This window comes from Varroa jacobsoni, unplaced genomic scaffold (genome assembly GCF_002532875.2).
Source record: "Varroa jacobsoni isolate VJ856 unplaced genomic scaffold, vjacob_1.0 scaffold_560, whole genome shotgun sequence".
NCBI lineage: Eukaryota > Metazoa > Arthropoda > Arachnida > Mesostigmata > Varroidae > Varroa > Varroa jacobsoni.
This window is the reverse complement of record NW_019213462.1, coordinates 35,695-48,576: the sequence shown is the minus strand read 5'-3', so window position 1 is coordinate 48,576 and position 12,882 is coordinate 35,695. Positions and strand designations below refer to the sequence as shown.

The window sequence follows — 12,882 nt, the reverse complement described above, 5'->3', positions numbered from 1 at the left end:
ACTCAATTGAGAATTTAATACATTACAAACTACTAATAATTCGTACACACCTCAAACCAAATCTATTCGAGTCCACTCTAAAGAATGATTCCTGAACTATCTTGTAGTGCTTTCCAGCGTATTTTGCATAACCCAGAAAAATCAAGCGGTCTCTCTGGTAAACTACGCAAGGGTCAAACATATTCCGACTGGCACTTTGAATCGTAGTCCCGACCTCAGATTTTGGACCTACCCTCAGCGGAAAGCGAACTGCTCCATCCACCATAAACCACTTACCGGCTCTCGTCTAGTTTCTGCAGCTTCATCCCACCCGATACACAAAGACGGAGGGGGAAAGAGGAAAAGAGGAGGTACCTTTATCTCGTTGCTGTTCATGCGTCCCTGAATGTTCCAATCCTTCGATTACATTCTCCTCTGTCAACTCCCTGATCATCCTAGTGTACCCCCAGCAGAAACAGCAGCATTACCTATAGACATACTAGGTCCCACCGACCCCCTCTAGAACTTTCACACTCCATTCAGTAGCAGCCTTTACTGCACTGCTCATCTGGAGGGACCTTTCGACGACTTGCATTCTGCCTCTGTATTTGCTTTAAGTAGGCCCTGCATTTGGTGCACACATCTGTGTCTCACACTAGTTATGATGACTGTCGCTTCTAAACCGAAACCTACAGCCATCTAAGCGTACCACGAAGGATGAAACTAAGCTAAATGACGCATTGTTATCGAGTAACCCGAATGTCAGAATCATTCTATAATATGTAGAGCAAACCATAATTACGCTCTGAAATTTTGCTTTTGATTGCTCGATATCGACAATTCTTCTCTCAGCTTTGTAAATGACAGTAATACTTTACGTTTTCCTCTTGCATTTGTTATATATGCAGCCTACTTACTGCCTTGTCCTTCCTGGTGGCCAAGGATTTCGACGTTAGAACCTGCATACATGATCGAATGATAGTGGGGGCCCAGCTCGATCTGGTCGCTATTGTCAGCAGTTTCAGAGCCCTCAGTGGCTCGTGTGTGCGCCATTTTCTCGTGACCATTGATACGCCCATCAAGCGCCAAACTTCCTGGTCGCCGATGGTAACTAGCCCGCTCCACATAATAATGCTCTTTGTCCTGTGTAGACTCAATTCGTCCCTGAAACGTTCAGAATAGCAGCTACTTTAAAATGAGACTCATTAATCTACAACTATGGAGCCGTAGATAAAGCTTTGTGGTAAGAAATTTTGTTATTTCGAACGACACATTTTTCCATGCACTGTTCTGTCCTACCTATCGGCCGAGCATGTTCGTAGGACGCCTAAACTACCGCCAAGGATTTCTCCTTAGGTTTATGAGCAAAGTAAGTACGATACGTGTAGTGGAAAGGGATAAGATGCCGATTCGGGCAATTCTTAAGAATCTCTAATAGAGAAACCATTCGATATTCTTTTTTTCTGACCACGAAGTAGTATTTTTTTATCGATTCGCTATTTTGCTATAAACTTTCCGGTTTACCTGAAAGATGCCATCGTGAATGCTTCCAAACACGTGGCTATCCCGTTCTCCTACAATCTCGCCTGAATAGAGGTGATCTGTATCCACCTGCAGCCGGCGGCCCTCGTGATCTTCTACCTGCAGACCGTCTGAGAAGACGCTCGTGTCTCGCTTCAGACGGAGGTGGAATACTCTATAAAAACAAATTAGGACATCGTACGCAAATAAAAACGACACTTTAGTAATTTTTCAGTTGAGTTTTAATTACTATAACATTCAAGCATGTTATTTTCATAGAGTTCTTCAGTTGAAATCTTCATGGAGATGACCCGTTCTGGTTGTTTACCATTGCGTACATTAGTTCGTTTCGTTTAAAAACTTCAATACGAAATAACATCCTATTGCGACATTCAGACCAACATGCTGGTGGCACTAGAAGTCACATTTTTCAATCAAACTTACTTGACAGAAACTACCTATATATATATATATCTATCCATATATATAGATGGTACATGCTTGGTAGCGTACAGTTTACAACGAATGACTTTCAGATCCTACTGAAAAATACTCAGAGGCAAAATGAGCAAACTAATCTAGGACTTAGGTAGATTTAGGCTTGCTTAAAATCTGAATGAAATAAAATCTATCCAAGCGTTAAAAAGCCTTCATGGCGACCAGTGTCTAATAATAGATCGCTGCTACCGTCCTAATTAGCTCAAGGCTTGCCTTTGCGTGATATAGGACATGGTAATTAAAATAGAATCAATTAGCGAATGAGATGTGCACATCCCTATAAGTGTACTGGCTACGAATCTAATTCTTTTAAAGTTTCAGCTTAAGTTTGATAGCACCAAAGAGAGAGAGGCTGGGACATCAGCTGATCTAACAAAATGTTCGTTCATGAATCTTTCGAAGGAAATCTGCTTATAACGGAAACTTATGCAACTTAACCCGGTACGGTCTAGGGAGTGAACCTGATAAGCAGAATTTAAATTCGTAAACTTTTCCAATAATAAACATTTCTCCGAGGAGAAGCCCAACGACAATTGTTACTGATTATGCCTCACGCTTTAATTAGCGCGCAAACCAAAAAACAACCCCCAAGAGAATCTACTGAAATCTGTTAAATGTTCCGCACGGAACTACTATAAGTGAACGAAAATTAAACGAATAACCTTACTTGAAATGTGCGATGCGATGCGACAGTTTTTTTTCCGGGTAGAACCTAATAAAAATCCTACCAAACTCTTAATATAAGCATACATTAAAAGACTATTTGAACAGTTGATCTCAATAAAAAATGGCTATAGCACCACAAATCCTATACTTTTTTTTTTTTCATTCACATAAATACATTTAGAAGAAAAAATTTCTGGCAAATAAAGTTTCATAGGGATTTGAAGTAGAACGGGAAACGAGTTTACAGACTTTACAACTTTCCGACAAGTTGTATGGCACATATACCTATTATGCGATCGAAAGCGTAGATGTAGAACGGATGGCTTATTTGTGTTTGAAGGATCGTCCGCGCTTCTGCGAACTCGTTCATGGCGCGCATGTAGGTCTTTATCATCGTAGACAACGGGTTCGTAGTGACGTACAAAGTGATTTAATCGTCGCTGGTTGTTCCCCGCGGTAGTTCCGCTGTTTTGTAGGGTTTCCACATCTGCAATAGAAGACACGCTGAACTTACTATATCCTGATTTAGTGTACCGTTCTTCTTATATTGACCTTATATGTCTTTATGAAAATATGAAACTCATTACATAACAACTATTATGATGAATATTTAGTCTTGGTCTTGATTGATGAGAATCCGTATATCGAACTTACAACTTCCAAACTACCGAACGTATAACAATACATTGCTGATTAGAATATCTTTTGCCCAACGGGTTATGCATCACAAAAGCTAGACACTTCAAATCGAAAGCCCGTAGCTTAGACGCTGCATGGCAATAGTGCTATTAACAAATAGAATTCATTATTTATCAACATTAGCTACCCCTTAGAATGCCCGCCATTTGGGCATTGCGATGACCAACTGAGTCATAGTCATTGGTGATGAACGTATTTTGCTGAGGCTGTTATCGGATATTTTTTTAGAAAGGTGACCCCGGATGAACAGCATTCGTCACTTCACTCGGCAGACTCGTGCACTTAACGCACTATATCACCTCTGTCCGAATCGTCGGTACGTCTCTATGATGGCCAAGTTATTATCATGCCCTTTCTAGCAATTACGTTTACGTCTACTCGTTCGCATGTACTGAAACCACCTAGCTCGTTTCACGGTACACGTCCATATGCGCCTAATCGGGTGTACGTGCCTACTAATGCTAGTAATGACTATCCCGCACTCCAGCTTCCAAGTGCGCGTTCGGCACTTCCATCCGGAGACTTCTTTCTTCTCCACTTTGCCCCCTAAGCCGCACGATTCCATTCCTGCCCCCTGTTATCTTTTCTTGTCGCTGCAGAGCTTGCCAAACTTTCCTCTTTTCGTAAGTTTTCTCGCCCTGTGTTTCAATGTGATGCACATGTCCACAACCGGCGACGCGCTCCACTTCCACCAGGATCAGCGCTCCGAGCCCTATGAATCACGCAGGCGCCCAGTGAAATAGGCCGCTTGTAACATGTGCATTGTAAAAGGAATTCAGACGGTGATCCCTAGAGAACGCGGGTAGCGGAATCGGCGTCACGTTCAAATTGCATGCTCCGACTAAATTGACGACAGGGAACACCGGCATGAGCGAAGGTGTTAGAACGCCAGGCAGAATTGCTAATCATGATCATAGAACAGTGTTAGTATAGTAATTGTCGCTACCCTTCCTATAGTAAGCCCTACGTGAGCAAAACGGGGTCGGCCAGCCAGCTAAGAACGTCACCCGAGCTTGCCGCTTTTGCCACTACTAATTATGATGATGATGATAATAATAATAATAATAAAGCTAATTTTCGTGGGTAGACAAAATAAAGTATAACAACGCATCTGTAGAAAAGATCGCACAGATAAACATATGCGAACAGTCTTCGTTCAATATTGAATAAACAAGCAAACGTATTTCCCGGTTGTATGACGTCTAGCCATTGCAATTGAGATTAATGGACCAAAAGCGATGACGATGATGAAGTTGTAGAATTTGTGAAGTAAAAAATTAAAGTGAGTTTTGCTAAATCTCGATACCTCGTATAAGATGGTTGCTTAGCTTGACCGTCCATTGACATATGAATCTAAATGTGATAAAGACCCAAACTAACCCTACTTCGTATTATAAAAATACGAAAAACCTAGGGGAGCTGCGGAATCGGGATAGGAAAAAATATAAGTGACGTATATTATAGAATCGTAATAGTTGCTCAGACACTATTGAGCACGTCTCAGACACATTCCACTTGATCAGGCTGAACGATAGAGGATCCTTTAATACAGCCCAAACACTCGGCTGGTTAACAGCGGCCTTTCTCTAACGGGCGTTTCAAGATATACCACACTGCATTACCGGACCCACAAGTGACCGCAGATTTCACGGAAAAACATTTCTCTACTAGTTAATTATTATATCTCAAAAGCGTCAAGGGATAATAAAGCAGCGGAACAAAAAGATTTGAAGAACTTACTTGTTTGACTTATGAGCAATTTCATTAATAAAAATTCATTATTTTATAAGTAATGTAATTCTTAGAAAAGAAAAAAAAAAAAAAAAAAATGGGAACCAGTACGGGCTTGAATACCAGACTATTGTAACAATGCTACATTATCCGTCTGTGAATATCGTTGCTTCTTGTGCAGCTCAGGGTCGTCTAATGATCGATCAACAAAAAGGTCTTGAGAGGTTTGAGTTGACTTCTATTGGGTGAGGAAGGATTATATCGCGTTTACGATCGCGTATATCAGTTCGCATTGACGATTAGAATCTTCCCGCGTGTCAACTGTTATACATTACATGCATTTAAGTATGGCGCTAGTGCAGCATTCCTATCAGTCCGCAGGTACGTAAGGTCGTGATGTTATCGATTATGCTATAATTTTTACAGTACTATAATGGGATGCTGTATTTACTGAGCTCTTCAACAGCAAACCGAGATATTGCTGTTCAGCTTCCCTAAATGTGGTACGGAAAACCATTCGTTTGGTGTTGGTGGTCCAAATTGCAAATTGGCATCGGACGCCGTTGTTAATAATGCTATGATAACTCTAAGGGGTCTAGGCCACTATCATCACGACAACAGCAACAGTCTTTCGAAGGCTGTCATGTCATTGGCATAGCAGTGGCGCGACTCTGTGAGCTGAGTAGGGCAATTGCAACTATAGCAGCGAGCACCGTATCAGCAGTAGCTATGGCCTGCTGCTGGAAAACAAAGAGCATGTTTGCCCTTGTAAGCTTCCTTCGCCCTCTCCTCTAGTTCAGTGATTCTGCGATAGCTTCTCCTAGGCATCAGTCACGGGTTAGTAACGGTTTAGCTGAAACAGAAGAGCAGCCGTCATTGGTTTCAGAGAGGTGGCGTTTTGACGATGGCGAAAAGGTATTGCAATCTCGCACAAGTGTGAAAAAAATATCGTGTAATGTCATATTCAAAGGCGTGTACCAATTGATATACTTAACATTCTTGAAACGCGTTTGAAAAATATTGTTTAATATTTTTTTTTATTATAAATAACAGTTAATAATAAGTGAAAACGGCCTTCTGCTATGCGCGTATCTAAGAAACACAGGTATCCCGGCTAGATCGCATTCATACTCTACGGGCACCGAACATAGACACATGGTTCGTTTGGTGCTGGAAACCAACCGTCGAATGGATGACCTAACGGGGACGCCGGACGTAAAACTCGAAACAAAAAGGGTGCCAAGGCCTATTTTGACTAAACTTATGTGAACCAAGACTCTTCCTTTCTAGCGCTTGAAGATGAGATAAACCAAATAAAGTACAGAGAATCTGTCGTTCAACCTTCCACAGAGTTCATGTACATGTAGATTGTCTAATTACATGCAAAAGCATCTATCTCTAGTCACCTGCAAGAACACGTATCCACTTTAATGCCAAAGCTCTCTCTTCTAACCTGACGGAATATTAAGAAACGATAGTTAAGAAATAGATTACTTGATTATGTCTACGCTTCGATGAATACAACAAAGCCCAGAAAATGGGTTAAACCAATGAAAAAAAGCTCGTATCAAAAGTGTACTAAAGATATAGACTTTTTTTTTGTCGCATTCGTTCACTCGAAAATGTCATGTGGGCTGTGATTAATCATTCAATGTAATAACATCATCTGCTTTTGAGGCTACCACCCACGAACGGCATTTGTTCCATGATGTGTTTCACTCATAGGAAAGTTAGGACTTCGTGATCTGTATTATTCTCGTAGCTCGGGCCGACGCTACACACACAGTTGTACACGCTCAAAATGGTCTTTTCAGTTTCAGCCTTCGTTGTGCAATTACCTTCCATTTTTCATTGCAGGGCATTCAGGTTACAGGAATTTTGCGGGCCATTTGCCGCCCTGCTATCAGATCTTACACCCGTTGCTAACAAGCACCTCTGTATTGTATATGACATGTTATTGTTAATGAATAAATGGTGGGGATAGTGTGACCTATCCGCCAGCCTAGGCCGTTCCCTAACTGCTCACGCTAGGTAAACTTAAGCCTTCTTTTATGCGAGGTCGTTTTTCCTAAATGAAAGATGAATGACCATGTTCAATCATTATGTCGTGCGGCGTAAGTATATCATAACGGGCTTTTGAAGAAATCTAGACATGTGCTTAGTCAAAAAAAAAACCTGTGCTCTAAGTATATACGCGCTTCTACCTCTGCGTAATACTGTAAATTCATTTAGGGTACTAGTAGCTATATAATTATAACTGTGCCTAACCGCTTTACAGACTCTACAGGTTTTTCTGAGCGTTTTCGTATGATAATACTTATGATACCTGTTAGCGATAACAGAATATATCCAATACGAAGAACGCTAGTTCATTATGTTGTTACTGCGCATAGCTTATGCTGGAAGATGGCGTAGCATGGATAAGTTAGTTGATCGATGGCGCCACCATCGCGTTTGTTGTTCATAGTCTTCATTGTTGTCGAGGCGCTCTTTAACGGCGTCCATTCATCGAAACACCTTTCTGTATCCATTGACACGTTACCTGGTCGTTCGGCTTTTATCTTCTTTTGCGAGCATCGTTCAAGTCGTCGAAATGGCAGCATAGTCAATGATAAGATAGAATAGACGGGCCCCTAACAACTGCTTGGTGCACAGCGTAACTATGATAACCTGTGACGATGCGGCTAGATGGGGGTATGATCATGATGAATGAGTACTGCCGTTAGAATGAATGTCATAACGCTGTCCACGCTTATTTCAAGTTTTGAAATGCACTACTAAATACTAAATGATGATGTCATATGTTTTCAGCCGTTTTAATGCGAGATGGAAAAAAAAACTCAATCATATATAAGTGTTTTGTGGAATATTAGATTCACACAACGGGAAATTGTTCGGGTTACAAGGCATATATATTATAAAGCATACAAAACGGTATGTATTTGATACAAAAGGCTTTAAATATATCAAAAATGTCTCTATCGTCTTTCTGTTCCACAGCAAATTTTTCAGAATATCAATAGTTTACCTAAGAGTCATTTCCGAAAGGTCACTGATAAATAGAATTCAACTAATATGCAAAATCTCGATCCTACGCATCCATCTTTTCTTCGAGTCCCTCATCCCGTTGAGCCACCAAATTGACGAAGTTAATGAATAGCTGAATAAGCAGCAGTGGCTTTGTCCTGCCAGCTCTTGTCCATGTAAGAAGGCCGCCATAATTCCGCGTCAGATGTATTTTCATATTATAAAAATGTCAGTTCGGGTCTGTTTTTCATCGGTCGGCTTTCGGTGCAATGATGTCTTATTTAGGTAATATGTCTAATGGAAAGTAATGCGCTCAACATTCAATACTGTTACTATGCAAGACAAATGTGTGATCCTTACTAATGTCTACCGACTCATTACAAAACTGCTGCTTATAAACGGGCCATTGAATCTTTCTTTTTCCCTCTATTTACTATTTCCATCAAAAGCGGAAATGCAGCGTCAACGATAGTGGCGATAGTCTTCTATACGATTGAAGCTCGGTTTCTAGGCGCTCATTTAGCACGCTTAAGTTAGATACATTTAAAAAAATCACGCTAGAAATTGATATACTAAAGGCTAAATTTGCAGAAGTAAAATGGTTTTTTTCCTGAGCTTTGTTTCGAATAGTCACTTTTACAATAGACATCGAGACAATAGAATTTAAGTCCAATGATACGGAACTGCACGATATCATGCCAGTGTGCATGTCGTGACGAATAGCCGTTTCCGAGACGCTAGTGCTGTTGTTACTTCTAATACCGAATGACTGAAGTGGCATGATGGTCACTGAGACGGACGGTCAGGCGCCATAGGCGTCAACGTCCAAAGCCAGAGTCCGCCATTTTCGATGAAAATGGCGGACCCTGCGCACTATTTGTACCTTGATGAATTTTTTTTACAGTGCAATAGGTATTTTGTTGTCTGTTTTGATTTCCGTTCGATATTCGCTGATAGCTCCATGCTGTCGTTCGCCTGATTCCAGCCATTGTTGTTGTGGTTATTATAATTGTTCAGGTTGTCCATATTGTTGCCGTTCCCGTTCAGACGCTGTTCCGCTAAATAGAGCTCGACTCGGGCATGACACCCTATCGTTTGGCTCGGCTGGACCGAAAGAATTACAACGGTAGCGGCAAAGGCAATCGCACCCCGACGACACCCTGAGCGTCTGAATTTGACCGCTAATACCTTACTATCGCAGTAGAATTTGCCCGCATATCCGTCGACGCTATTCATCGTAACAATAGATGCTTCAGTGACTCGGGAATAGTAATTCATACCAACTTCGACGGGTCAAATAAATTTCAGGCAAACGGGAGAAGCTAATAACTGAGATACGTATGGTTGCCGTTGTCTGGGTTATCTTGCGTTACGCATCATATTGTGAGTCGCTGCGGAGAGGCACCGATAGGTCGAGGCATCGCGAATAAAATAAACGCGCGACTTCATTTGCTTGCTACTATGCAATAGTAATGCGTAATATGTTATCATAGTATCAAAAGGCTTGTTGCTTTCCCGCCGACAACAAGCGCTGTAGTTTTCTGTAAATACAGTTTAACTAAAGACGACATATTATTTTGTCACAACTTCTGATACTTCAGACGATTTTCACATGTCGCCACCTTTCGTTGCTAAAATATGAGTACTCCTCCGCTGATCGGAAAGCTTATAGATACGATACCGCTCTTGGAAGACTATATGCTTCTTAAACGTTCAGCGGTGTCAGCGCAAAAACCTCCACGTGCAATGAAAATTCTGAATAGCCAGCTGGACCCGTAAACCAACTAGGACAGATTACAGAAAAATCAACATTGTTCTTGCTCTGTTATATGGTCTAAGAATTTCGTGCAATTTATCTTCACTGATAGCTGCTCTGCAATCATGTGGGCGCACTTGCACACGACCGTACCGAATAAAGCCAGTGATACATGTATTGCAAAGGCATTATTACTCTATGTGGATATGTACTTATTAGATTACTCCGTTTATCTTGAAATGAACAATTTACGACTCTGCAACGTCGAACATATTACGCCCGTCGACGCTATGAAGCCAAGTCTTTTGGGTGCTGAGCATCGCTCTCAATCGGATGTCAAGAAATCACCAACCGAGTATCGATCTAACTGTGACTATGCAACCAGCCTGTGAATGTCAAACGCGACCTGTCGTAATCACAGCAAAAGTGAGTAGGGTAAAATTCACTAGCGTCGCCCCGTGGTCGGTCTCCTAGATGTGTGCGGCCGTTGGCAACGTGAGGCTGGGAGTGGCGGGTCCGGCGGCCCCTTGCGTTGTCTCGTAAGCAGCAATAACAACTGCACAATACAGTAAGGCACCGTTTGCAAAACCGTAGCGGCCAGCTAATAAAGGCTGCCGTTGTTTACGTGGAAACGACCATGTAGAAACTGCCATTCAAGTGAGGCGCACGGCTGTCTCCATCGCCACGATATTATCGGACGGCAGTCGAGAAACAACCGCTTTTGCTGATTTCGCAATACTACATGGCGTGATATTACCAGTTAAAACACGGTTCAGGCCCGTCTAGATTAGTACTGGGCTGTATTTGCGGACTATTGCCTGCCGTAGCGTCATTCGTAGTCGGCGTTAGTCGCCGACTATTTCTATAGCCGCCGTTGCTAGTATAATACTAACGTATCGTGCTAGTGACTTGTTGCTGTTTCCTAATTAGATATGTATTCCACCATGATTCATCATCAAGAGCGCTTCATGCGACTCGCTACTGCCACTTATTGCCCATCGCTTCATTCCGGAGCGTCGGCGGGAAACGGCACTGCACTTTATTGTGGCGCGCGGATAAAAACCTAACGACATAGAGACAGGGGCACCGACCACGCCAATTGCTAGTAGCAGCCACTGGGGAACGTCACTCTATCGTGCGGTTTGTCCGTCAGCGCGCCACCTGTTTGTGTTTGTTCATCCATCCATCCATCCATCCAGCTGTCAAGGTGTCTCCCTTCAGCTCTCGTCACGGTGTAACGCTGGTAAGGATATGGCATGCTGATAGTAATGTAATGAAATCTAATGCGGTGCAATGCGCTATGCTGTACTAGTAGTATTTAGATGTAGATAATGGTATCGCTCAGCTAACTGGGGGACCTGCGCGCTGCAGCGGTAATAGCGATGACAGACCTGTGCTCAGTTTTGTCGCTGCGTCATCGCGGACTTTTCCGTTGCTAGCCGCTATTTGGGACTACCATGCAATAACGCTATGAAGCTACCATCAGTGTAACATCAAACAAGTGTCCAGGCATACTAATACTGACTAAGTACGGCTATGTTATGGATCATTCGATTACCTACATATGCTCAATGCAATCGCTGGGCCTGAAATTCACATGACCGGAAACATGTACCACAAAAAAATATGCTTCTAATTGGACTCGCTAACAGTTCAAACAACGATTATATTAATACAGCGAGCTCTGTAGAATATGACCCAGAAAAATGGGCATTTCTCCTATTATTCGAACACTTTGTCCCTGTTATTCAGCGGCCTCCAGGCATTGCCTCGAACACAGTTTCCAATGCTTTGGGGAACCTTAATTCATTATAATAACCATGATCTATGATAAGAATTAGCCTTTCTTCGTAAAAAAAAATAAATAGTAGAAAAAGTGTAATGGAGTCACGTGATTACTGGAAACGCAGTTCTCTCACGACTTCTACTCCACGCCTGACCGAATAGCATGATCTAGGAAATTGTTATCGATAAGACGCGATAAGAGGAGCTATGGACCAAGTATCATGCGGTGCGCCCACTGCCTATTACTGCTTTTTTTTTTTTAACGAATTAGCACACTTACGATACTTAATGTTTATTGTATGTTAATTCTATTATATCGTGTTATATCTACCCGTCCAAGGCGTTAACAGACTTTAATTGATATATGCAGTTTAAAATAAAAAATCAAATGGTATAAATAAACAATTTACAAGAATAATAATAACAACACTAATAATCGAACGCGATGACACCTGCTGTCTAAAGTAGTCGTACTTTGTTTCCTGCCACTTTAGTTATTACCAGCATTCTCAACGTTCGAGTGAAGAAAATATAACATTAGCGACTCATACGGGTCGTCGTGTCACTAGAGGTCGCCGCGACAGGAGGACCAGCGTCCTCCTCCTTTCGCCTATGGCTTTTTCACGTGTATTCACGAGAAAGGACAGAAGGTCAACGAACAGATATACGACGACATTGCAGCGGAATCCAGCATTCGTCGAAGTAAGGGCCACGGGACGTACGGTGCGTCTTCGAATTCGATCCATCGACCCAGTACGAGTCAGCATGTCAAACCGCAAAAAGTTATTATAACATAGATTACTAGAATAATTTTCCTTTGTTTTGTCCTAGAAAAAAACAAATCTAGAAAGTCATTTTCCACAGAAACACGATGGCCATAATTTGCGTTGTCATGTACTGCCGTTATATGTAAGTGGATGTAGACGCCGCTGATTGCCTGCGTATATGTTCGACTTAGTACTTCGACTACTCGGTAATTTAGATATATCTGAAGATACTATCTTATTGAAGATCATAATTCTTTGTTGTCTCTCTGACTGAGGCGATGATTTAGATAGCCTAAGGGCTAGCTAATTAACTCTCGTTTCAATTCGAGTGACTGAGGAAGGCTCGAATTTTTCGAAGTAATAGTGCCAAATACGAAATTCTACGATCGATGGATAAACGCACTACGCGACTTGCAACTCAACGGGATCAACTTCTATAAAAGGCGCGTCTTC

The 12,882-nt window shown here is 41.9% G+C and overlaps 1 protein-coding gene and 1 long non-coding RNA gene across 2 annotated transcripts in view; one reads left to right on the top strand and one right to left on the bottom strand.

Annotated features, from left to right (window-relative positions):
- Positions 1-12,882, bottom strand: part of kuz (zinc-dependent metalloprotease kuz) — a 34,392-nt gene that overhangs the window by 6,280 nt on the left and 15,230 nt on the right. The window contains exons 2-4 of the mRNA XM_022835013.2: positions 2,950-3,151; positions 1,504-1,675; positions 897-1,143 (exon numbers count right to left, since the gene is read on the bottom strand). Coding sequence (XP_022690748.1) covers positions 897-1,143; positions 1,504-1,675; positions 2,950-3,151 — 621 coding nt within the window. The remainder of the gene's footprint in view (positions 1-896; positions 1,144-1,503; positions 1,676-2,949; positions 3,152-12,882) is intronic.
- LOC111261480 (uncharacterized) lies at positions 5,458-6,441 on the top strand. The gene is made up of 2 exons (XR_002680982.2): positions 5,458-6,009; positions 6,192-6,441. It is a non-coding gene; the product is annotated as an uncharacterized LOC111261480 (long non-coding RNA).